We start from the raw sequence: 24185 nt of genomic DNA, 5'->3' as shown, positions 1-24185 counted from the left end.
AGCCCTTCTGCCAAAGAGAGTATTATGTCCTTCTGCCTGTTTGCTCTATATTCTCTCAAGACTCCTGAAAGCTTTTTCTAGTATTTCTCCCTTCTTTTCATCTCTTCAGATTCCTTTTACCCACTCTTTCTTTCCCTGGCCTGCTAGTGGGCTCTTTTCCCCACTCACCTCCTCTCTGCCTTGTTTTCCCCTCAGCTTCCTGTGTGCCTTCTCCCTCTCCCTTCACGACAGACACCTTCAGTTGCCTGCAGCCACTGCTGGGACTTTCTCATCAGCCTTCCCTCCCTTCCTCTCTGGATCCTGGCTTCCTCCTTGACTCCGTTCAAACTTTTTGCCAGGCTCACCAATGGTCTTTCCATTCAGCAAACAGTTCCCGAACACCTGCTGTCTGCCCAGCACTGTCCTGATGCTCCGAGTCCCCTGTATCTTCTTCCTCTCCTTCCGGAGTTCTTTCCTTCCCCCTCGGGGGTGGGGCGTGTTCTCCTTCCTTGCCATTTCCACAGTCCTCCTGGGCGTGCCTTCCTGCTTGTTGTATTATGAAAGTTCCTAGTAGGGCTTTGCTCTCAGACCCCTGACCTCATTCATCACCCACAGGTTCCTAGGATCCCCACTCATAAGTATAGACCTGAGCCAGTCTTACATGCTCAGGACCCACATGTTCCTGCAGCCCTCATGGCTCTTGATAATCTAGCCATCACCTCTTGCGCAGTTTCCCTCTCACTCACTCCTGCCAAGGGCCTACCCACACCACACCTTGCTTTTCTGAGATTGCTTTTGTTCCCATTGGTCGTACCCTGCCTATGAAAATTCTTCCTCATCCTCCTGGGCCCAGCTGAGACACTATTCATGGTAAGGAGCCTTTCCTAGTACTCAATCAGCATCCATTGCTGGATTCCCATCACCACAGTAGCTGTGAACGGTTGTTACCAATGGATATGGTGCCACCACTTTCTTGATTCAGTTCAGTAAATATTTACTGAATGTTTCAGCAGCCCTACTGGAATGACTTGTACATAGTAGGCACACAAACATTTCTTTGCCCAGTGGTTGGATGTGAGAACAAGCTGCGGCCTCCTTTTGCCAGCATGGTGCTGAGGTGAGGCCCTGGTGTTTACGCTTTAAAAAGTCCCTAGTGGCCAGGTGCAGTGGCTTACACTTATAATCCTAGCACTTTAGGGGGCTGAGGCAGGAGGATATCTTGAGCCCAGGAGTTCAAGACCAGCCTGGGCAACAGAGTGAGACCCCGTCTCTACAAAAAATAACTTGGCATGGTGGCATGCACCTGTAGTCCCAGCTACTCAAGAGGCTGAGGTGGGAGGATTGTTTGAGCGTGGGAGGTCAAGGCTTGAGTGAGTTGTAATCATGCCACCGCTCCAGCCTGAGTGACAGAGCAAGACTCTTTTTCAAAAAATGAAATAAAAAGCCCATAGGTAATTCCAAAATATTGTATCATGGCAGTTCTCTTCTGGGTCTTACCCAGATGTCTGCAGTTACAAGGATACTATGGTAGATTTTTTTTTTTTTTTTTTGAGACGGAGTCTCCCTCTGTTGCCCAGGCTGGAGTGCAGTGGCGCAGTCTGGGCTCACTGCAAACTCCGCATCCTGGGTTCACGCCATTCTCCTGCCTCAGCCTCCCAAGTAGCTGGGACTACAGGCCCTCGCCACCATGCCCGGCTAATTTTTTGTATTTTTCTTAGAGACGGGGTTTCACCGTGGTCTTGGTCTCCTGACCTCGTGATCCACCCACCTCGGCCTCCCAAAGTACTGGGATTACAGGCGTGAGCCACTGCGCCCGGCCTGATGGTAGATTTTATTATTGCCAAAACTAACCTAGAATCCTTTTTCACACAGATCTTCAAAACAGGACTCTTTGTATACTGTTTAGAGAGATTCTTGGCCAGAGCCTTCATAAATTTACCTTGATTGTGTTCATAGACCTGCAAGGGGTTTTCATTTCACAGATCACGCACAGCTTTTTTCTCTTTGGATTGCTAATACAGATTTGTCATGAAAACAGCCTGGTCACATGTCATGTCAGCACTACGCCTAAATGGACAATTCAGAGAAAAGAAAATGAGCTTTGTAACCGTTGATTTGGTTAAACTGTTTGATGAGTCTGTAAGGCATCAGGATCATGAGAGTGGGATTCCTATTTGATGGTCCTTCTCAGTCCCAAAGTCTTTGGACCCTTGTGTCTCTTTTGGTAAAAGAATTTGCTGTCTTTTCGAGAACAGATATGACAAGGTAAACACTTCTCTACCAAGATAGCAATTTCCATTTCCAAAGCCATGTATCAAGTAGTGGCTTTTGCCCTCAAGCAATCTGATATTAAAAAGCTTCAACTAAGTGAGGGAAATAGGATTTTTTCCTATTTCAAGATTTTTACTTTAGGAGACAAAAATGCTTTACTTCTGTATATATCTTAAGGCACTGATACAGACTTCGAATTTAGTTTTATGCCTTTTGGGTTAGAAGTGAAGAATGGTCTTTCCTTTATCCCATAAAGCAGATGACTTTGTTGTCTGACAGTGTTAAGATCAACTACAGTAACTTAAAAAAATTTTTTTGACCCTGTTCCATAGAAATGCTTTATTTTGTAACCCAGTACATACCAAATATATTTGTGAATAATTGAAAGAAAACTTCACAGAACAATATCCTTATGTCGCACACTTTGTTTTCCTTTTTTTTTTTTTTTTTTTTTTTTAATGCTGGTTGTAACCCACCAATTTTATGCTGGTTTCACTTTCAATTTGAAAAATCCTGGTCCATCTATAGATTGTGTGACACTCCCTAAGCCTCCCCAGTAGTGAGAAAACTGGTCTGAATTGTCAGAAAATAGAAACCAAAGCATCGATAGTTTAAAACTATTGTTGGCCTGCTCAATGCAAGTGAATACAACTGAAGCAGCTTTAGAAGTTTAGAGGTAGTTAAGGTGAAACAATCTTCTCAAAATCATATTGGCAATATCAATACTTTTCAGTCTCCATTTTGAAGTTAAATGTAATTGAAGACCTTACTTGGTTTCGTAGTAGCATTCTTTTTTTTTTTTTTTTTTTTTGAGACGGAGTATCACTCTGTCACCCGGGCTGGAATGCAGTGGTGCCTTCTTAGCTCAGTGTAACCTCTGCCTCCCAGGTTCAAGCAATTCTCCTGCCTCAGCCTGTTGAGTAGCTGGGACTACAGGGATGCGACACCACGCCCAGCTAAATTTTAAATTTTTTGTAGAGACGGGGTTTCGCCATGTCGGCCAGGCTGGTCTCGAACTCCTGGCCTCAAGTAGTATGCCTGCCTTGGCGTCCTGAAATGCTGGGATTACAGGCGTGAGCCACCATGCCTGGCCCATGGTAGCATTCTTTTTTTTTTTTTTGAGACAGAGTCTTCCTCTGTCACCCAGGCTGGAATGCAGTGGCACAATCTCAGCTCACTCCAAGCTCCGCCTCCTGGTTTCACACCATTCTCCTGCCTCAGCCTCCCAAGTAGCTGGGACTACAGGCGCCCGCCACCACGCCTGGCTAATTTTTGTATTTTTAGTAGAGACAGGGTTTCACCGTGTTAGCCAGGATGATCTCAATCTCCTGACCTCGTGAGCCACCCTCCTTGGCCTCCCAAAGTGTTGGGATTCCAGGCGTGAGCCACCACACCCGGCCATGGTAGCTTTCTTTTTTTTTTTTTGAGATGGAGTCTCGCTCTGTCGTCCAGGCTGGAGTGCAGTGGCCGGATCTCAGCTCACTGCAAGCTCTGCCTCCCAGGTTCACGACATTCTCCTGCCTCAGCCTCCCGAGTAGCTGGGACTACAGGTGCCTGCCACCACGCCCGGCTAATTTTTTGTATTTTTTAGTAGAGACGGAGTTTCACCGTGTTAGCCAGGATGGTCTCGATCTCCTGACCTCGTGATCCACCCATCTCGGCCTCCCAAAGTGCTGGGATTACAGGCTTGAGCCACCGCGCCCGGCCATGGTAGCATTCTTTAGCTACTTACTCATGATCAGTTTCTTCCTCAAAAGAAATGATTTTTGGTAGATACTTTAGAAAATAAATTTTAAAATAAAATAGAAGATCCAAATCCTAAATATTTTGTCATATATATCCTTCCAGATTTTTGGTGTATATAAATATATGTATTATACATTTGAGAAAAACATTTTAAGAATCAACTGATATACTATATACACTGTTTAGTATGAACTGAAATGATGTAAAAAATGATGCTAAAGACTTTGATGTTAGAGTATATACATCTCTATGACCATTGCTAATGGCTGAATAGAATTTCATCATATATGTATATAATGGATGTAATATAATTAAACTAATTATTCATTGGACATTTAGGTCATTCCAGTTTTTAGCCATTATAAATAAGGCTCAGTAAACCCTTTTTTTTATTTTTTATTTTTTTTTTGAGACAGAGTCTTGCTCTGTTGCCAGGCTGGAGTGCAGTGGCATGATCTTGGCTCACTGCAACCTCTTCCTCCCGGGTTCAAGTGATTCTCCTCCCTCAGCCTCCCAAGCAGCTGGGACTACAGGCGCGCACCACCACGCCCAGCTAATTTTTGTATTTTTAGTAGAGATGGGGTTTCACCATGTTGGCCAGGATGGTCTCAATCTCTTGACCTCGTGATCCGCCTGCCTCAGCCTCCCAAAATGCTGGCATTACAGGCATGAAGCACCGCGCCCGGCCACGATTTTTTAAATGCACTGGAAATTGGAAATCTACCTAACCCTGAAAAAAAAAAGTTATGTACAGACATCTTCCCTAATCTATTTAAAGAACTTTTGCCTTTTCTCAGAGTAGCATCACCCTTGTGCTATTACAGTATGACATAGATATAATTTGAGATGAAAACTTGACTTACTAGAAACTGATTGTAGTTCTTGCCTTGATTTTCAGACAGTACCTGTATTGAGAAACAGTAAAGAAAACAGACTAAGAGGAAACAAAGCGTTCTGCGTGGTGGGTTTCTTATTGAGTGTAGTTACCTGTTTGTTAAATATTCGTGATTCGCAAGGCGCAAGTGGCCATTCTATGTTGTTATGCTAGGTTAGGAGAGGCCTTTGTAGAATACAATTTGTGTTTTTGACTTTGACTTCTTAAGCCTCTATGTAAATACAGTTGCAGCTGCTGCAAATCCTGCTATCTGACTTCATCAGCCCAGCCCATTATCATCCTTTCATGAGGTTTTTATTTTTTATTTTTTTTATTCTAGAAAGAGGGGTTGTCTCCTGCTACCTATAGGCAATGGGGTATGTGGCCATAGCTCCAGTGGCCTCGGCACCATCACAAGTCTTGGTTTCAGTCTTGTTAATGATGGCAGCTTTGTGAACATTGCTTGTTTTCATTGTTTTGGATAAGTTATCTATATGCATATTATTGGATGTAATTTTTGGTCAAAAAAGGGATAGAACTAGGATTTTAAAAATCACTTTAAAATATGTATTTGTAAACAGCATTTTAGTTAATTTATACATTTTTATAATAAAAATAAATAATAACCACATTGCAAAGAAGTTAAAGTGTAGAAAAAACCAAGCAGCTATAATCTTTCTGTTCTAACATAACTACTGTGATTTCACTCTTTCTTTCCAGTCTTTGTTTATATTTTTTGAGACAGTCTCATTCCGATTGCCTAGGCTGCAGTGCAGTGGCACAATCTTGGTTCACTGCCACCTCGACCTCCCAGGCTCAAGTTATTCTCCCACCTCAGCTTCCTGAGTAGTTGGGACTATAGGCGCGAGCCACCACACCCAGATAACTTTTTTGTTTTCTTTTTTTTGTGTGTTTTGTATTGTTTATGAGATGAAGTCTCGCTCTGTTGCTAGGCTGGGGTGCAGTGACATGATCTCGGCTCACTGCAACCTCTGCCTCCCGGGTTCAAGCAATTCTTCTGCCTCAGCCTTCCTAGTAGCTGGGACCACAGGCGCACACCACCATGTCCAGCTAATTTTTGTATTTTTAGTGAAGACGGGGTTTCACCATGTTGGCCAGGATGGCCTCAATCTCCTGACCTCGTGATCTGCCCGCCTCAGCCTCCCAAAGTGCTGGGTTTACAAGCATGAGCCACTGCACCCGGCCTTTTTTTTTTTTTTTTTTTTGAGACAAAGTCTCACTCTTGTTGCCCAGGCTGGAGTGCAATGGCACAATCTCGGCTCACTGCAACCTCTGCCTCCCAGGTTCAAGTGATTCTCCTGCCTTGGCCTCCCTCATAGCTGGAATTACAGGTGCCCTCCACCATGCCCGGCTAATTTTTGTATTTTTAATAGAGATGGGGTTTCTCCGTGTTGGCCAGGCTGGTCTTAAACTCCTGACCTCAGGCATGAGCCACTGCACCCAGCCAATCTTTTTGTATTTTTCATGGAGATGGGGGTTTTGCCATGTTGGCCAGGTCTCGAAGTCCTGCACTCAAGCAATCCACCTGCCTCAGCTTCCCTAAGTGCTGGGATTACAAGTGTGAGGCACTGCACCCAGCCTCCAGTCTTTTTTTTTCTTATGTGTAGACTTTACCTAGTTGTAACCAGCTATTTCAGAACCAATGTCTTTGCCTAAGGGAGTATAAGTTTGGATGTATTAAAGGGCTAAGTTAAAAAAAATTATATACTAGATATTCATTACTAGAATTCTTTCTCATGTGCTGAATACAATATTGTATTGAGTTGTAAATACAGAAAGGTACCGCCAATTGAGTTATCAGGGTTGTCATTTATTAGAAATGCAACAGTAAAATTGTAAAATAAGGCTGGGCATGGTGGCTCATGCCTGTAATCTCAGCACTTTGGGAGGCCAAGGCAGGAGGATTGCTTGAACTCAGGAGTTGGAGAGCAGCCTGAGCTGCCTGAGCGAGATCTTGTCTCTGCTAAAAAAAAAAAAAAATTTACTGGGCATGGCGACGTACATATATAGTACGAGCTGCTCAGGAGGCTGAGGTGGAACAATTGCTCGAGCCCAGGAGATTGAGGCTACAGTGAGCTTGATCCACTGCACTCCAGCCTGTGTGACAGAGTGAGACCTTGTCTCCAAAAAAGATAAAATAAATTGTAAAATACCGTAATTCTGGAATGGGTCCTTCATGTCACCCTCCCCTTTGAGAGTCCTAGTGGTGGAAGGCAGAAATTTCTGAAAGTGACTTTTTTTTAAAAACATGGACTGCAGAATGAAAGTGACTCTTATCAGGGATCTCTGAGTAGCCTCTCCAAGATGACCAAAACACCAAGTCATATTAGTTACATGAAAGGAAAAATTAGGCACGCTCATGTACACACACGTACATATAAACTGCAATAATGCCAACATAAGATAACTTGACTAGAAGTCTATTAAGTCCTTTCAGGGTCTGTCCTGCAGTTACAGAATACCATTTTGTGTCCATGATGATCACAAAATTGGCCTAAGCTTTTAGTTTTTATCCTCACTTGTGCCCAGAAGCCATCTTATTTGTCACTTTTTATACCCTGTCCCAATGACTGATACATTCTCTTGGAGGCTGAGAACTTTCTTCTTTGGTTGGAAATAATTGAATGAATGGGAAAAGCAGGTAGAGAATATGTGTAAAAGAATTAGGATATAGTTGACAGGATTTGGAGTTAGGGCCCGTGCTTGAACCTGGACCCATCCTCCTAGATCTGTGTATTAGGGACAGTAAATCCTGCTCAGCCTGACAGGGTGGCTGTGAGGAGAGACGTCTTAGGAGAGCATACTTTATAAATTCCAAAGCCCAGTGTATGTCTTCATCCTCAAGCTGAACTGGAAAGGTACTCTTAATAGAGCACTGTACATGAAACCACAGTAAAGCTCTTAAACAAAACAGCCTGATTGTGACCCTGTTTCTTCTTCCAGTCTTCAGGCAGTGACAGTGGTGGGAGCAGCAGCAGCAGCAGCAGCAGCAGCATCAACAGCCCGGACAGGGCCAGTGGGCCGGAAGGCAGCTTGAGCCAGACCATGGCTGGATCCAGCCCTAACACGCCTCAGCCCGTGCCCGAGCAGTCTGCGCTGTGCCAAGGCCTCTACTTCCACATCAACCAGACCCTGAGGGAGGCCCACTTCCACAGCCTACAGCACCGAGGGCGGCCTCTGACATGATGTGCCGGCAGTTTCTTGCCTTCTGTGAAGGGACAGCGCTGTGCAGATTTGATATTTCAACTTACAACTTGTTTTAAAAGAAAAATTGCACACGAAAAATGCCTGTTGGCTTTTCAGTCTATATTTGAAATAACAGGTTAACAGGCAGTTGTTTACTTGTGGTTTTGCTGCACTATTGCAATTTCAAAGGGGCTTTGAAGCAATTTTTTATAGGATTCTTTTGAGGGAGGGCATCAAATCTATGTCAAGGTAGTGGTTTGAGGAAAACTCATTCTGTGTGTTGAATCCATAGTATGTCCCATTCAGACTGATTTCCAAATCTGTCAACTAGAAACTCTACTTGATGTAAAGAGCCTTTTAAAAATGCGGGATCTTCAATTTTTTTTATTCAATAAACTAGTAAAGAGTATCTAGTTTCCATGAAAAAACATAAGTTTTTTTCCAAAATATAGGAAGCTTGATTCAGTCTTGCACTGAAATTAACTGCCATACTACCTCTCAGTATGTAGATGTTCTATTGAAAGTACTCTCTCCTGTGTAACAGGAGAATAATCAGATCCAATTCAGACTGTCAGTGAAGCACCCTCCCTAATAATAGTCTCTACTCTTTGTTATATATTTGTATTTCCAGGGAGAACGTCTTCTAGATTCCTGTATACCCAGATAACTTCTGTGTCACTATTCCTCCAGAGTCTGCACCTCAGACTTCAGTAGGAAACATGGCACAGTTCTGCAAGTGAAGTAATATGACTTTTTGTCCTACAAACTTGGTCAGTCAGCAGCTTATATGATCTCACTGACAATTCCACCTTGTAGTATCAACAATTAAGGCGTTGTTGAATGCTAATAAAATGTAAGCTACCTGAACTGATGTCTAAAGCAACAAGTATTGTGAAATTATGGGACAAGGATTAACCTGATGCTTAAAGTAACCCCCAAGAGTAACTAGGGGGCCACATTCCATCAGTGAAACTGCAAAGATTGGTGTGGCTGAGAATCAGATGAGCAGAGGCATCTTTAGAAGAAATAATGTGGTAGTATTTATTTAGGGAGAGACAGACGTGTTGCCATGTTACTTAGTCATACTAGAGAGCCAGCCCAGTTTGAATAATGAAGGTGCAGACGTGTTGTCTTCTTCGCTGACGAGCTGTCTGAACAAGGAGCCAGGAACTGTCGGGTCACCAGCTGTGGAGTGTGCCGGGGGGACAACCTGCCATTGGATGTAGAGAAAAGTGCCTTAAGAGTTGACCTGAGCCCTCCTGCCCACTCGCCCTCCGCACAACGCCACTCAGAGTCCACACGGCACACACAGCGGAGCTGAGAAGCACGATGGCTCTAGTCAGAAGACTCTGCTGTCGGTCCAGATTTGAAGAGGACACAGGGAACAGCATGAGCCTTTGTGACAAAACTAGAATTTGGAAATGAGGACTGTCCTGGGAAAAGGGTAGACACAGGCACCTCTCTCCACAGCCTGCTAACATAATGTGGGCAGAACTGAAAGATCACTGCAGTGGAAACTGTTCTGGAAGAGGCTGCAACATAGCCCATGCTTAGGGACTGGATGGTTTTTGCAAGAGCTTTTTTTTTTTTTAACTACCATCTCCCAACTTTTAAAGCCAGATACTTGATAAGGATTTTAGATCTTAATGGGTTCGATGGTAGGGAATACGGAAAGGATACACTGCTAATATTGTGTCTAACAATAAAGCAAACAACTCGATGCTGTAAGAAGACAAGCTGTTTGAGCTTTCAAACACACGTGCACACAGCACAATTCAGAAATACCCAGGTGGGCTCCTGCAGGCTTAACAGTTGGCATCCTACTGAAACGAAACGTGTATTAACAAGAAAATGTCAAACTTTTGGGGAAACAAATTTTCTATTATTTCCCACCCAACTAAAAGGGAAGATAAAACCATCATCATCAGAACAAAACAGATTTTTTCCAAACAAGTAAAATGATAGTGCCGGGTTGGCAGTTAACTCTTTCACCCTACTAAATTCAAGAGATCATCTCCATCCTGTCCTGTATATTTTCTACATTTCTATTAAGAGGCTACTTGGTAGTGTCAGTGGGCATCTCTTACACCTTCTAGTAGCTCAAGCTAGTAAAACCTTGTACTTCTCTATTGCGCCGCCATTAAAAGCAGCATTAGTGCATTGTGTCATTCAGTTCTTTATCAGTTATTTAAAAGGGCGCTGATCATTGGGTGCCTCGGTGGGAGGTGGGGACCCATCCGCGGATGAGCCTTTTGCTCTTGGCACCAACCTGGGCTTTTGTTTCGACGTTTCTGGTTGATTTAGCCTTTCGCGTGCTTGTCATGCTCAGTGGGAGAAGTCCAAACCTCCAAAACAAGAGGAAAGAATTTAGTAGCACAAACAGGCAGTTCTGGGGCCCAGCAGAGGCCTCTTTATTTTTTATTTATTTATTTTTTTTGAGACGGAGTCTCACTCAGTCGCCCAGGCTGGAGTGCAGTGGCGCGATCTCGGCTCACTGCAAGCTCCGCCTCCCGGGTTCACTCCATTCTCCTGCCTCAGGCTCCTGAATGGCTGGGACTACAGGCGCCCGCCACCACGTCCGGCTAATTTTTTGTATTTTTAGTAGAGACGGGGTTTCACTGTGTTAGCCAGGATGGTCTCGATCTCCTGACCTCGTGATCCGCCTACCTCCGCCTCCCAAAGTGCCCAGCAGAAGCCTCTTAGCAGCCTTTACCTGATCTGACTGGATGCTAGTGGCAGGATGTTATGGGGTTCTTGGGAGTTGAACGTACTGCTCCGGGGGGCGAGCTGATTCTCTGTACCAGTCACCAATCCAAACAGAACCTGGCAGACAAGAAGTGGAGCTCAATAAAATGCAGAGGTTTCATTGTGCAGGTAAAAGGCAGGCAAAAAAAAAAAAGTCACCGATCACTATCGTATTTCTAAGCATCATTCTGGGGAATGTTCTGAGTGCGTTAATGCTTCATGATTACTTTTTATCACTGCCCACAGGTCAGAATCTGAGAGGCAGGGCGTTTTTTATTCCTGTTTCTGAGGCCTGGATAAAACTGTAATAATCCTTATTTATAACTAAAGGGGCCAAATCTTGGTTGCCTCAGTGTGTGAGATTTTATCTAATCCTCTTTCAGCTCTCATAACTACACTCGGCTATTTGTGTCTTATCCCCCTCCCTACGCTGCATCCTGGAGTATTACGTGCTGGAGCAGGTTAATTTTGTAATTTCAGCCTGTGGCACTTGGTTCGCACTGAGCATGTTTTCGATTTGACTCACAGAAGTTCGCTGCACCAGGCGATGAAGGTTGCTGTTAAGGTGTGGTGTGAAAACGTCCAGGTCAAATGGATCAATGAGGGCTTCCAGGTGGTCAGTCACTTTCTCAATTCTGAGAAAAGGATTAGGATCATTACTGTCCACATTTTTTAGGATCAAAAACCATCATAATATCCTACTGCTGTAGAAATCTTGGAGTTGGATTTCATTCTACGTAGTTGTTGGCTTAGTACATTTGTCACTGATGATAGTGCTTAAGTCACCCTCAAGAGTTTCAACCTGACATCATGTCTAAGTGAAGCCCACCCCTTCCCCCTCTTCTGTCTATAAGAAGAGCACTAAGTGCTCAAATGATACTCAGCAGCTGCTAGGCTGACTCAGAAGAGAGACGAAGGACAGTCCACCTATTTCACTTGACCATGGCATTTATCCAGCAGGCGGCCATTATTTAACTTGCTGGTAATATGAGCACTTACTGTTCAAAACAAACACAATGAATGTGCTGTATAACAGGCTGACTCTGGTGGCTTCCCAGCAAAGGGACTATCTGCTGTTGGAAGAGACTGCCTTGACATAGCTCAGTAGAGGATACGACACCTGGAGTCTGGCTTGCTCCGGCCACTCTTCACCTCGTCAGCCTTGGCTGTCAGAACAATGTTGAGGTAACGCAGATCATAAAGCAGCTGCAGCGCCCGGTTCTGGGTGACTGGAAATGCACCTTCTTTCTGCAAATGAATTCCCGGTCCCCACCCATGAAGAGAGAGGACTTGGTGTGTGAGCGTAATAAACAGCTTCATGTTTTGGTTGAGTTTCAGCTTGCTATTCAGAAGCAGATGGTTTTAATACTCATATGGTCAGTTTAATCTCACAACAACAAAACAAGTTATGTTAGAAACTTGATCTTAAAATTAAAAACCTAACAGCAGGGAAGAGAAATGGCCCTTAAAAAAGGCCTCAGATGCTGTAAATGGTTGTTCTTAAGGGAAAAAAAGGCTCCTTGCATGAAGGAAAAGTATTTTGAAGAAGCTCATTAGAGAAGACTTACTGAATTCTTTCCAAAATCAGGATTTGTTCCTTCTTGGGACTTTTCTTTTTTTTTTTTTTTGAGATGGACTCTCGCCCTGTCGCCCAGGCTGGAGTGCAGTGGCACAATCTGGGCTCATTGCACCCTCCGCCTCCCAGGTTCAAGCGATTCTCCTGCTTCAGCCTCCTGAGTAGCTGGAACTACAGATGTATGCCACCACGCCCAGCTAATTTTTGTATTTTTAGTAGAGATGGGGTTTCACCATGTTGGCCAGGCTCGTCTCGAACTACTGGCCTCAAGTGATCTGCCTGCCTTGGCCTCCCAAAGTACTGGGATTACAGGTGTCAGTCACTGCGCCTGACATGCTCCTTCTTAAAAAAACGTTACTGGCCAGGCGCGGTGGCTCCTGCCCATTGTCCCAGCACTTTGGGAGGCTGAAACGAGAGATTTGCTTGCACCCAGGAGTTTGAGACCAGCCTGGGCAAAATCGCAAAACCTGTCTCTACAAAAGATGCAAAAATTAGGTGTGCTGGCGCATGCCTTGTGGTCCCAACTATTTGGGAGGCTGAGGTGGGAGAATCTCCTGAGCCTGGGAGGATGAGGTTGCAGTGAGCCGAGATGGCGCCCCTGTATTGCAGCCTGGGTGACAGAGTGAGATTTTGTCTCAAAAAAGAAAAAAAAAAAAAGTTACAAATGAAATGGGATTATACACCAAGGGCAGAACGCTTCCTAGACAGTGAAAGTGGTGTGAACGGTTGGGAGACAAGAACTCCCCGTAAGCGAGCACCTCTGTGTGTCACACCGTGTGGCAGGCAACCGTTCTCTAACTACCCAGTCACCCCTGAGGTAGGTGTGCTATGGCTGGGACGGGGAGGGGGGCTGTCTGCCTTTTACAAGTGAGGAAACCACTGAGCAGCTTATCTACAGGATCACATTTGGTCCTGAGGAAACAGAGGTTAATGATTTGCCTGGAGCTGCCAGTGAACAAGTGGCAGCACTGAGGTTGGAAGCCAGGTCTTTTATTTTGAAGCTCTGATCCTTTTCATTGTTTTTTTGATTTTTTTGTTTTGTCTTTTTAAGAGACAGGGTCTTGCTTCGTCGCCCAGGCTGGAGTGCAGTGGTGCGATCATAGCTCACTGCAGCCTTGAACTCCCAAGCTAAAGCCATCCTCCCACCTCAGCCTCCCAAAGTTCTGGGTCTTGGTCTTTCCATCTGTGCTGAGGTGCCTTCTTAGCGAAGATCTGCTCGACTCTTCAGAATGGGTGTAAGTAAACTCACAACGCTGGGTGCCACTCCTAAGATAGAGCATTTTTACAGGACCCGATGCCTGGGCTGGGTGATCCTTAACAGTTTGAGTCTTTGATGTGAATTGCTCAAACCCAAGACAAAACTAAGGTTTTGTTTCGTTTAATTTGTGTTTTTAATGGGCAAACATTCAGACACCTACCTTACTCTGTTTTTCTTCGGAAAGTTTCTCATAGGCAGCTACTACTTGAACCATACAGCTTTTCAGCATCTCCTGTAATGTCACCTTTGGCAAGGCGTGGCCTCCAACCCGATTAACTTCCTGGCATAAACTAAACAGGAAGGACTGTACATACCAGGATGGCTAAAAGAACAAAGAAATGTCACATTGCCAACTGCACCAATTAAATGACACACCATGAAAGTGAACCCACTTAATCTTACAAGGCCTGTTTGCCAGGACTTTGGCCCCTCTCAGCAACGCTTCTTACAGGCAGACTGTTGAGCAGACACAAGGCCCCTGGTTAAGTGCAATTTGCTGTTACCCCCTCTGCGGTCTGAGGCTGATCTAGCAGAGGTGCCTGTGTTTTATGCTGCTGATTTCACGGCAAGTAAGTGGTTCTCTAATTAGCACAGAGCCTATGCTACAAAAGGAAAGAATGGTTAACTGACTTCTTGAACAGTCTGCCATTTACTTAGCCCTACATCTACTATGCCCCCATAGTAGAAAGTTACAGATGTTATTTTCAGCTATTCCTCAGAAGTTGTATGTTGAATGATTTTCTAAAATCTTTTCTTCTTTTCCATGGAGCAGTTATATTCCCTTTTTCAGCCCATGGTGCCTGCTGGGATGGGACCTGCTCACCTGTGCAGGGAGTCGGATCTTGGATGTGACGCTGCTACCAGACTCTGCCTCCTCCTGAATTTCTAGCTCATCCCAGCTGGTGGCTGTGGCCAGGACTGAGCCTGCATCATCTAGAAGTAATGACTGGGTGAATCCATGAATCAAAACCTGGTAATAAAAGGCAAATATCCATACAAGCCACTCAGATCCTCTGTAGAGTTTCTTTAAAACAGTCTGCGTAATCCTGAGAACAGCGCAAGCTGCTGAAGTTGTAGGAACAGTGATGGTATCAGTCCTCTTTTGGCTAATTATCAGTGATATCAGCCATGGGAATTTTGTTGCTAACTACCCTATCAATGTCATATACCACTTCTTTTTTTTTGAGACAGGGTCTTGCTCTTCTCCCAGGCTGACTGCAGTGGCGCAATCACGGCTCACTGCAGCCTCGACCTCCTGGGCTCAGGCAATGCTCCTGCCTCAGCTTCCCAAGTAACTGGGACTACAGGCATGCACTACCACACCAGAATAATTTCTGTACTTTTTGTAGAGAGGGGGTTTCATCATGTTGCCCAGGCTGGTCTTGAATTCCTGGGTTCACACAATCCACCCATCTCAGCCTCCCAAAGTGCTAGGATTACAGGTATGAGCCACCATGCCTGGCCCAAATACCACCTCTTAAGGTACAAGTGGAGACTACTGGGAATATGATATTTAGGTTAAAGAGAGGAAATACAGGCAGAAAGTCTTTCATTCTCATCTGATGCAAGGAAAAAATGCAGCTTTTCTGTCTACAGAATCTAAGCTAAAAATGAATGAAAAAGTTTTTACTGAACTTTCTGGCAGAGATAAAATAACTGTATGAAATAAGAAATGTTTTGCCTTTACTACTGAAGGAGCTGATTGAGGTTGGCAAGACTGGAATATGACAAAAGTGAGACAAGACAGGGGTAAGAAGAAGTTACATCACTCACTTTCACAACTGCAGTGCTCCAGACCCGGTAGCCCATCACGCTCTGCTGGAGGAGTACTTCTTTAACCTCTTGCCACTTGGCCTGTGTAGGAATGATTTCCTGAGTTTTCACCTTTCCCTGTTTTCTCAGAGCCCGAAACTCCCTTGCTGGTTTCTCTGAGCTCTCTGATTTTCCCAGGATGCACTGCTTCAGATGGGGGCACAGCTCTCCCAGGGACTGGCAGAGTCTGGCCATGAAAAGAACTGAGTGCAGCGTAGCACTGTTGAGGGCATCCTGTTGCCCTTGCACACCTTCTTCAATGCTCTGCAGCTCTGCCCGGATGCAGTCCACGATGTGCTTGATGCATGCCACGGACTGAGTCCGCAGCATCTCCTGCACGGTCCCTGCGTCTGCGTATCTGTCAAAAGCAGAGCTCTTGGCCTGTGTGGGAGAAACGTCCCTGGGCAGTGACGAGTCATCAGAGGGGAGGTAAGCCAGGAGGTCATCTAGTTTAACCTTCAGCTTAGAATCCAGGGCAGAACAGAAGTTCTGTACACAAGGGCTAATGGCTTGTGCTTTCATGGAGAGGCCGCTACTGGCAAACTGACCCCGGTTTGCCACGTTGACCCAGGCCGCGTCGGAAGGCAGGTCATTAGGACTCTCGGACCAGAGGAAGAGCGACATGTTGTACTCAAAGTGGATGTGCTTATTTGAAGGGGAGTTGCTGGTGCTGCTTTCAAGTTCCTGCAAAGCTGAAACCAGGAGCTCCTTGGAGCTACTGGAGATAGAGTCAAAGCCTTCCTTTGTCAGAGTCTAAAAGAGAATGAGAGAAGAGTTCTAATCACAGTTCCTTTAAGGACGCTTCAAAACAAGAGTACCAAATGGTAATTTATCCTAGCATTCAGAAGGTTCACCATCTTCAGAAAGATGGCATGGTGTTGGCAGAGAATAAAGCCATTGTTGATGAACATGGGCCCATTCCCGACCAAGTGACAGAGGCCTGGTGTATTTTCAGCTCTAGACTCTGTATCTGTTACTAAGCAGGAAAAGAATATACTTGGGAAGTGACGGAAGTCTCGCAAGACTGTCAAAATACCACTAGGATTGGCCATAAAACAGGTAGACCATGTGACTGTCCAGCTCACCTGTAATCGGTCAAGGAACAGTTGCTGCATCATATCTTCCCAGAACAAAAGCGGCTTCTCCAGAAGCCGCCGACACAGCACATCCCAGCTGTGATTGGCGGACTCATTGGTGAGTAACTCCCACATAGCGTCCCGGATTCCCGCGAGGCCCTTCATGCTCTTCACGTACATGAGCAGGTTGGTGACCCCATTTTTAATGTCTTCGTTACACCTGCAACAGAATCATTTTCTTTGGGCTCCATCAGAGGCATGGTGTTCATATCTTTATTAAGAAAAACATCAGAATCCCATTTGACAATCTCTTAGCTGAGTTCCAATAGATAAATATCTATGTGTCTCAGGACTGAGAGATCTGTAGCAACACAGAGCCTTTTGGCTGGGGTGGGGCATGCAGTCTGTTGCCCGCACCAGACCTACCCTTGCTTCCCCAAGGATATAAGGAAGTCTGGACCCTGTGGAATGGCTTAAAAAACCAATGCATTAAGTAAAAACAGGAGTTGCAGAACTTTCACATAAAGAGAACTTAAAACTCCCACATAACCTTTTGAAAGACAAAATCCTTCTTGGTTCTCCCCTGGTGGGTGCTGAATGACCTCAAAGGTGGCAATGGGCCACAGAGTAAGTGGCTGATGGGCAGCACGCCATTCAGGACAGGCTTTCTGCACATGCCTTGCTGACCCTCGTGATGCCCCGCACAAGGCTGCATGGGTGGTTCCTACCAGCGGCAGGGAAGCTCTTTCTGGGTACTTACATGTGGATCCATTTCTGCAGTGTGTCTTTCAGGTATTCCTGGCTGATGGGATGTGCGAGAGTTCGGAGTGTTGGCTGGAACTCGACGATGGACGCCGGCAGGTGTTTAAACCAGCTGCAGAGTTTCATCTCTTCCTGCAGGACACCAGTGCCCTTTCCTAAAGAGAAGGCCAAGTGAGAAGCCATCTAGGCCACCCTTTGAAGTGCACATTAAAACAGGGAGTTAGGTCGGGCACAGTGGCTCATGCCTATAATCCTAGCACTTTGGGAGGCTGAGGCAGGTGGAGTGCTTGAGCCCAGGAATTCAAGACCAGCCTGGGCAACACAGTGAAACCTCACCTCTACAAAAAGGAAACAAAATTAGCCAGGCGTCATGGTGCACACCTGTAGTTGCAGCTACTTGGGAGGCTGAGGTAGGAGGATCACTTGAGCCCAGGAGGTTGAGGCTGCAGTGACCCATGATCGTGCCACTACACTCCAGCCTGGGCAACAAAGCGAGACCCTATCTCCAAATAAATAAATAAATAAAAGATGGACTTAGAAGGAATTTCCAAAACTCATCAAGTTTTCCTGTGGAAGGTCAAGCTGGACTTCTGAAATACAAGGAAAGAGAAAGTACAGGACACGTGTGAGGTCCCATCAGGGAGTGTGGCAGCCACCCCACAACTCTGGTCATTCTGTTGGTTGAGAAGAATGGCAAAGATCAGGAGGAAGAAAAACAGGGATCAAAAGAGTAGAAAGAAGAAATGAGTGCTGTGCAGTCCTGGGTTTGGTTTGGTTTTGTTTCTGGGGGTTTTCAAAGTAGCACTTAAGTTGTCAAAAAAGTAAAAGGTAATGGCTTCCCTTTCCTCTCAATCCTCCTACCTCCCTTAAAGATGGAAGGAAAGAATCGATGACTGCTTATTCTGATTAACTGAGTCGTTCATAGCTCTTCAGAGGTGACCTGTCAAGAAGGGGACAGGCCTGCACTGTGCAACTCTGGGAGGCCTCATTCACTGTGTTCTGAGTATAAGGAACCCTCCGGAGTTTGAAGCCCGGGGCCCTCCCAAGGCCCCTTGTACTGCTTTCTAAAGCCACGACAAGTCAGCCAGTACCCCCCCTTCCTGAGTGGGATGAGGTACTAGATGTAAGCACGTAGAGGGAAAGTGAAGCATAAGGAGGTGGAGGTGAAAGATAAAGTGAGCTAAGATGAGGCGACAATAAGCACCTCTCTCTGGAAACAGCCACTTGGCCACCACCACACTCTTCTGCTTCCTTTCTACCCTTGGCTATATCTCCTTTGTCAATTTTGCTGACACCTCCATTTGACCTTGGATTTCTGGAGTTCCATAAGGCAGAGTCCTCTGTCATCGCTTCTTACTGATGACGTCATCCATTCCCACGGCTTGAAATAACAGCCACATGCAGATGCACAACAGTGTGTCTCCAACCAGACCTCCCAGCAATCTGTTCTGGACTCTTAGGCACCTGCCCACTTCACAGTCCCATTCCAAGGCCCCAGGCATCGCCAATGCAACGTTTTCTCTCTTTCCTCTTTTTTTAAGACAGGTTCTCGCTCTGTCACCCAGGCAGCAATGCAGTGGCACAGTCACTGCTTACTTCAGTCTCAACCTCCCTGGCTCAAACGATCCTTCTGCCTCAGCCTCCCAAAGAGCTGGGACCACAAGGGCATGCCAGCACACCCAGCAAATGCTTATCTTTTGTGGAGATGGGGTCTCACTATGTTGCCCAGGCTGATCTCAAACTCCTGGACTACCTAGGCTTCCAAAGTGCTGGGATAATAGATGTAAGCCACAGCACTGGGCCATTGCAAAGTGAACCCGTCATCAGCCGCTTCCAACCAGCTCCTTTTCTACTTAACTTGGTCACCTCCCTTCTCACATCCTTATAGCCAATCTGTCACCACATCCTCTCCTCCTACACAGATGTCTGAGCTGTGCAATTAGCTTCCTCTCTACTGTTCCTTCGTAACCCAAGCTCCAGCGGCTGACACCTGGATCGTGGCAACAGCCTCCTAAGTGAGCTCTCGGCATCCGTTCTAGCCCCAAGGGGATCTATTGCCACCTAAAAGCCAAATGCATTTATTTCATTTCAGTTGAGATAAATGCTACCAAATAAAAGTATAGGATGCACGGGCACATATAACATAGGGTCCACACCAAGCCTGGAAGGTCCCAGGAGGCTTCCATTGTTCTTTGGATAAAGTCTAAATGCCCTAGCCTCGCTCACAAGGCTGAGCATTATCCGGCCCCTGGCCCCACCTCCAGTCTCTGCTCAAACAGCTACCTCCCCCTCACCCAGTACCTCTCAGTCTCACTGGCTGTCTTATAGTTTCTCCTCGCCTCAGGATCTTTGCACATCCTCTTCCCTTTGCCTGGAAGCCTGTTCCTTGCCTTTTTCACCTAAGTGACTTCCACTCAACCTTCAGCTTTCAGGTTAAAGGCTTCTCCAGGGAAGCCTTCTCTGACCTTGGTGAGTTCCTTCCATTCAATGTTCCCAAGGCAACTTGTACTTAGTCTTTCTAGCAATGACCAATATTGACGCTAAATGGATATTCACATATTTGTGAGTCTGATACCTGCTTCTACCACTCAACTGTGGCCTCGATGAAGGAAGGGTCTCTATTTGTCCAGTTCACTGCTCCATCCCCAGAGCCTAGCATGGTGGCTGGCACACGGTAGATGCTGAGCAAATTATCAGTTGAGTGAACCAGAATTTAAAAAGCCTGGCTAAGAGCTCACCGGCAGGATGCTGGCCTGTGATGGTCTCCAGAGTAGAGAAGAGCAAGCCACACGGCAGGGCCGGATCTGGCAGCAGTCCTTCTGGCAAAGTGTAGAAAAGAGCATGAGCTTGCTTCAGAGTGGTGGCCAGCAACTCCACTAATGAGCAAATCTGAGCCTTGATACCAGCACCTAAAAGAAGAAACCATCCTCTTTGATTACCTTTCCCAAAGCGAAAGACAGAGGATGCTCTGGAGGCTTCAGTCTCCCGCAGCTCACCCTTCTCCATCCCATCTTTAAGGACCAAATGTTGGCCAGAAGCCACACCCACCATGGTGTGGCTGGTTGAGAAGTTTCTGAATAGTTGCCTTTCTGGCCAGCAGGAAGTCTGTGAGGGCTTGGCGAGGAGAACTCTCTTCTAAGAGCATTATAGAGCACAGGGCCTCGGCCACAGCTTGGTCAGACACGGCTTGGCATTTGAGCAACCTCTTGCTTTCATGCAGAATAGTTGACCTAAAAAAAATGATGACAAAGGTCACCAGGATATTTTTCCCATCTTGGGTAAAGAGCTTTGGTACATCAGGAAAGAAGACAAACTCCATAAACCTGTAGTGTGAATCTTGGCCACCACCAGAGAAGCTCTTTACGCTGGATCCACTTACCGGAAGTGGCTGGCAGCTGCCACCTGCCGGATGAGTATAGGAAACCGGGAGAGGACGGGACTGTATCGGGAACTAGAAGAATCCAGCTGGAGCAGGTTGTGAAGGTGGCAGCAGAGCAGGTAGAGCTGTGTGGCATGGAGATACTGAGAGGCTTCCATCGAGCTCCAGATCTTCTCAGGAATTTCTAAGAGTAGCTTGATCTGGGCAGCCATGCTGTAGAACTTCTCCTGGGATGGCTGCTGTGGCTGCAGGGGAAGGCACAGAACTAAACCAGAAGAACGAACAAAAGCAATCTCAGTGTTCCGTAGGCTTGGGAAGAAATCTGGGGGTATTTAAGGATACAAAACTTCTATTAAGCTGGATTCAGTGCAACTCAGCAAGTCATCAAAGCCCAGTGTAGAAGAGTTGCCGGAGTCAGGAGTGTTGTAAGATCCCATAGTTTTTCCTACACACGCATGCATTTTTGCTCAGCCCCATGGAGAGGTAAACTTTCATCTCACCATCTGGTTATCAGTGATCCTCTTGATGCTTCGATGGCATGAAGCCCTGTGGACTACTTCTCATGTGAGCTTTCTCCATCCTTTTCTGATGTTCAGCCTTCCTACTTTTTCTTCTGTTTTTTGGGCGGCACCATGGACTTCTTTGCTGACTGTTCCTCTTCACCAAGGAAGGTACTGACTGCACCAAGCCACCATCTGGTTCAGTCTTTAGGCCTCTACTCATCTCAGTCTATCCTTACTTCAGGATTTTCTCTCCCTCAAACAACCCCCTCATGAACAGCGTATTAGTCTGTTCTCACACTGCTATAAAGAAATACCTGAGGCCAGGCGTGGTGGCTCACGCCTGTAATCCCAGCACTTTGGGAGGCCGAGGTGGGCAGACCACTTGAGGTTAGGAGTTTGAGACCAGCCTGGCCAACATGGTGAAACCCTGTCTCCACTAAAAATTCAAAAATTAGCTGGGCATAGTGGTGCACACCTGTAATCCAGCTACTTGGGAAGCTGAGGCAGGAGAATTGCTTGAACCTGGGAGGCAGAGGCTGCAGTTGAGCCGAGAATGTGCAATTGCACCCCAGCCTGGGCAACAGAGCGAGACTCTGTCAAAGAAAGGAAGGAAGGAAGGAAAGGAGGGAGGGAGGGAGGAAGGAACCCAAGACTGGGTAATTTATAAAGAAAAGGAGTTTAGTTGGCCCTGGGTTCCACAGGCTGTAGAGGAAGCACGGTTGGGGAGGCCTCAGGAAACTTATGATCATGGCAGAAGGGAAAGCAGGCACGTCTTACGTGGCCCGAGCAGGAAGAAGGTGGGAGGATGTGCCATACACTGTCAAGCAACTAGATCTCATGAGAACTCTATCATGAGACAGGACCAAAGAGGGAAATCCCTCCCCATGATCCAACCACCTCCCACCAGGCCCCACCTCCAACACTGGGGATTATAATTCAACATGAGATGTGGGTGGGACACAAATCCAAACCACAGCAAAAGGATTAGTGCCTCATAAAAGGGCTGGAGGCAACTTTTAGGCTCTTCTACCTTCCCCCACATGAGGATGCAGCAAGAAGGCCCTCACCAGACATCAAAGGCCAGTGCCTTGATCTTAGACCCAGAACTGCAAAAAATATACTTGTATTATAAATTGCCCAATCTCAGGTATTTTGTTATAGCAGCACAAATGGACTAAGAAACCTAAATTCCAAATCTCATCATGCCCTTAAGGTCCCTCCTTACTAAGAATGACCCAAGTCTAAACTGACTTCCTTCAGAACTCCTAGGGTAAATACACACAATTATTTTGGGACTGTACTTTTCAATTTCTTCTTCTATGTCCCAGTAAGTTCTCCCAGGCTGTTAAAAACAACTTCCCCGTTTACCTTTTTCACCCTCCATGCACTTTCACTTCGTTCATTGCTAGGTCTATATTCTTTAAGGGGCCGGGTGCGGTGGCTCTCGCGCCTGTAATCCCAGCACTGTGGGAGGCCGAGGCAGGTGGATCACATGAGGTCAGGTGTTGGAGACCAGCCTGGCCAACACAGTGAAACCCCGTCTCTACTGAAAACACAACAATTAGTCAGGCGTGGTGGCAGGTGCCTGTAATCCCAGCTATGCTGGTGGCTGAGGCAGGAGAGTCGCTTGAACCCAGAAGGCAGAGGTTGCAGTGAGCTGAGATCGCACCACTGCACTCCAGCCTGGGCGACAGAGAGAGACTGTCTCAAAAATAAATAAATAAATAAATAAATAAATAAATAAATAAATAAATAGTCTTCAGGAATGCAAGCGGCAGTTCCAATATGAGGAGGTGTTTGTTTACCTCCCATCCTTCCTCATCGTATCTAATCAATAGCGTTTGCGGGTAAGAACACGGGATAAGGATAACCTGAATGAAAAAAGCCTTAGTTCTTAAAATGAAAATGTTCAGCTATTAAAAGGTAAGGGCCGGGTGTGGTGGCTCGTGACTGTAATCCCAGCACTTTGGGAGACCCAGTCACATACATACGTAAAGGTAAGGGCTTGACCGTTGGTACTACCCTCAACAACTCCCAAAGGGTGGAAGAGCTATTTGGGACTGTGGAAGTTACTTTTGTGGGGGGATAAGGGGAAGGTTGGGAAGAGGAAGAAATGACTTGGAAGGCAGGTGTCAACACAGGGGAGAAATCTGAGAAAAACAATGTTAGCACATGTTATATAGGGGAGAGCTGAACCGTCAAGACAGAGACCCCTGGCGTTTTCCGCTGAAATTGAAAGCAGCCCAGTGAGGCGTGGGAATCAAGGCCCGGAAGTCGGGGGAAAGCGCCTGAAGAAACTGTTGAATGGCATTTCCAGAACGGATCAGCAGCCGCATCTGTGCAAGGAAGGTTGGCATTGTCCCCTGACTGGGGCCTAAAGGGTGAGGGGCGGGTAAGGTCCTCCTGGCTAAGGAAGGTGAGGACTCGCGGGGTCTGGAACTGACCGGCGGGGGGCGGGGTTGACCTGCAAGGCCAGGGGCTCCGGGACGCACCTGGGGGGCCGCAGGGTGGGGACACGGGGACTGACCTGCGGGGCCCGCGGTGGCCGGGGTGCGGCCGAGCCGGCCTGGCGGAGGCGGGCGCAGTACTGGTCCGTGGCTTTCACAGCGTCCACCAGCCCCACGGCGCAGCGGCGCATCTGGCCGATGGTGTCGGCCGCCTCGATCAGGTCGCGGTACCGTTCGCCCACCATCTGCCGCAGCTCCTCCTTCTTGTGCTCGATCTCGGCCCGAACCTGGCGCTCCAGCCCGCGGATCTCCTCCGCTCCATGCGTCTCGAAAAGAGCCGCAGGGTCGCGCAGATCCAGCCGCTTCAGCGCGGGTGAGGTGGCAGCGGCCGCCATGGTGCACTCGTCAGCCCCCGGCGAGCCACTTACTCCTTTTTAGTCCCGCCTCCGCCGCCATCTTGGTTGGGGGCGGAAGCGCTTCCGCCCCGCCGGGGGCCATGTTTGCTTCCCGAGGGGGCGGGGCGGGGCAGACGAGGGGTGGGGCCGGGCCT

The 24185-nt window shown here is 46.8% G+C and overlaps 4 protein-coding genes across 12 annotated transcripts in view; 3 read left to right on the top strand and 1 right to left on the bottom strand.

The window, feature by feature from the left end:
• Positions 1-10249, top strand: part of FAM104A (family with sequence similarity 104 member A) — a 23990-nt gene extending 13741 nt beyond the window's left edge. For 2 of the 4 annotated variants that reach the window (XM_003913364.5, XM_009191141.4), the window contains exons 3-4: positions 4895-4957; positions 7835-10249. In XM_003913364.5, coding sequence (XP_003913413.1) covers positions 4895-4957; positions 7835-8077 — 306 coding nt within the window. In that variant the 3' untranslated portion in view covers positions 8078-10249. The remainder of the gene's footprint in view (positions 1-4894; positions 4958-7834) is intronic. The other 2 variants (XM_003913363.5, XM_017950935.2) reach the window with 2 other exon arrangements.
• Positions 9094-24185, bottom strand: COG1 (component of oligomeric golgi complex 1). 3 transcript variants are annotated; one of them, XM_003913359.5, is made up of 14 exons: positions 23716-24185; positions 20686-20930; positions 20355-20536; positions 20045-20215; positions 17305-17461; positions 16554-16764; positions 15430-16221; positions 14480-14626; positions 13817-13978; positions 11943-12070; positions 11349-11457; positions 10791-10900; positions 10347-10422; positions 9094-9287 (listed from the first exon to the last, which is right to left on the bottom strand). In XM_003913359.5, exons 1-14 carry the CDS (start codon positions 24028-24030, stop codon positions 9150-9152), a joined length of 2943 nt encoding a protein of 980 aa, XP_003913408.2. In that variant the 5' UTR covers positions 24031-24185; the 3' UTR covers positions 9094-9149. The 3 variants fall into 3 exon arrangements, with proteins under 3 accessions (XP_003913408.2, XP_009189407.2, XP_009189406.2); XM_009191143.2 differs by having other exon boundaries at positions 20686-20950; positions 23716-24047; XM_009191142.4 differs by lacking the exon at positions 23716-24185 and adding an exon at positions 21186-21542.
• Positions 23430-24185, top strand: part of SLC39A11 (solute carrier family 39 member 11) — a 561386-nt gene continuing 560630 nt past the window's right edge. Inside the window, exon 1 of one of the 4 annotated variants that reach the window (XM_017950929.3) lies at positions 23430-23537. The gene's annotated coding sequence lies outside the window, so the exon portion shown is untranslated. Of the gene's footprint in view, positions 23605-24185 lie in introns of all 4 variants that reach the window. The other 3 variants (XM_017950930.3, XM_031657167.1, XM_021928440.2) reach the window with 3 other exon arrangements.
• The window catches only part of LOC101009968 (DNA-directed RNA polymerase III subunit RPC10-like), a 31089-nt gene continuing 30347 nt past the window's right edge, over positions 23444-24185 (top strand). The window contains 1 exon segment of the mRNA XM_009191146.4: positions 23444-23537. Within this exon segment, the coding sequence (XP_009189410.1) occupies positions 23493-23537 (45 nt within the window). The 5' untranslated portion in view covers positions 23444-23492.

The sequence above is a fragment of the Papio anubis genome, chromosome 17 (genome assembly GCF_008728515.1).
Source record: "Papio anubis isolate 15944 chromosome 17, Panubis1.0, whole genome shotgun sequence".
Lineage (NCBI taxonomy): Eukaryota > Metazoa > Chordata > Mammalia > Primates > Cercopithecidae > Papio > Papio anubis.
The sequence above is the reverse complement of the archived record's forward strand: the minus strand, read 5'-3'. Positions and strand labels throughout refer to the sequence as shown.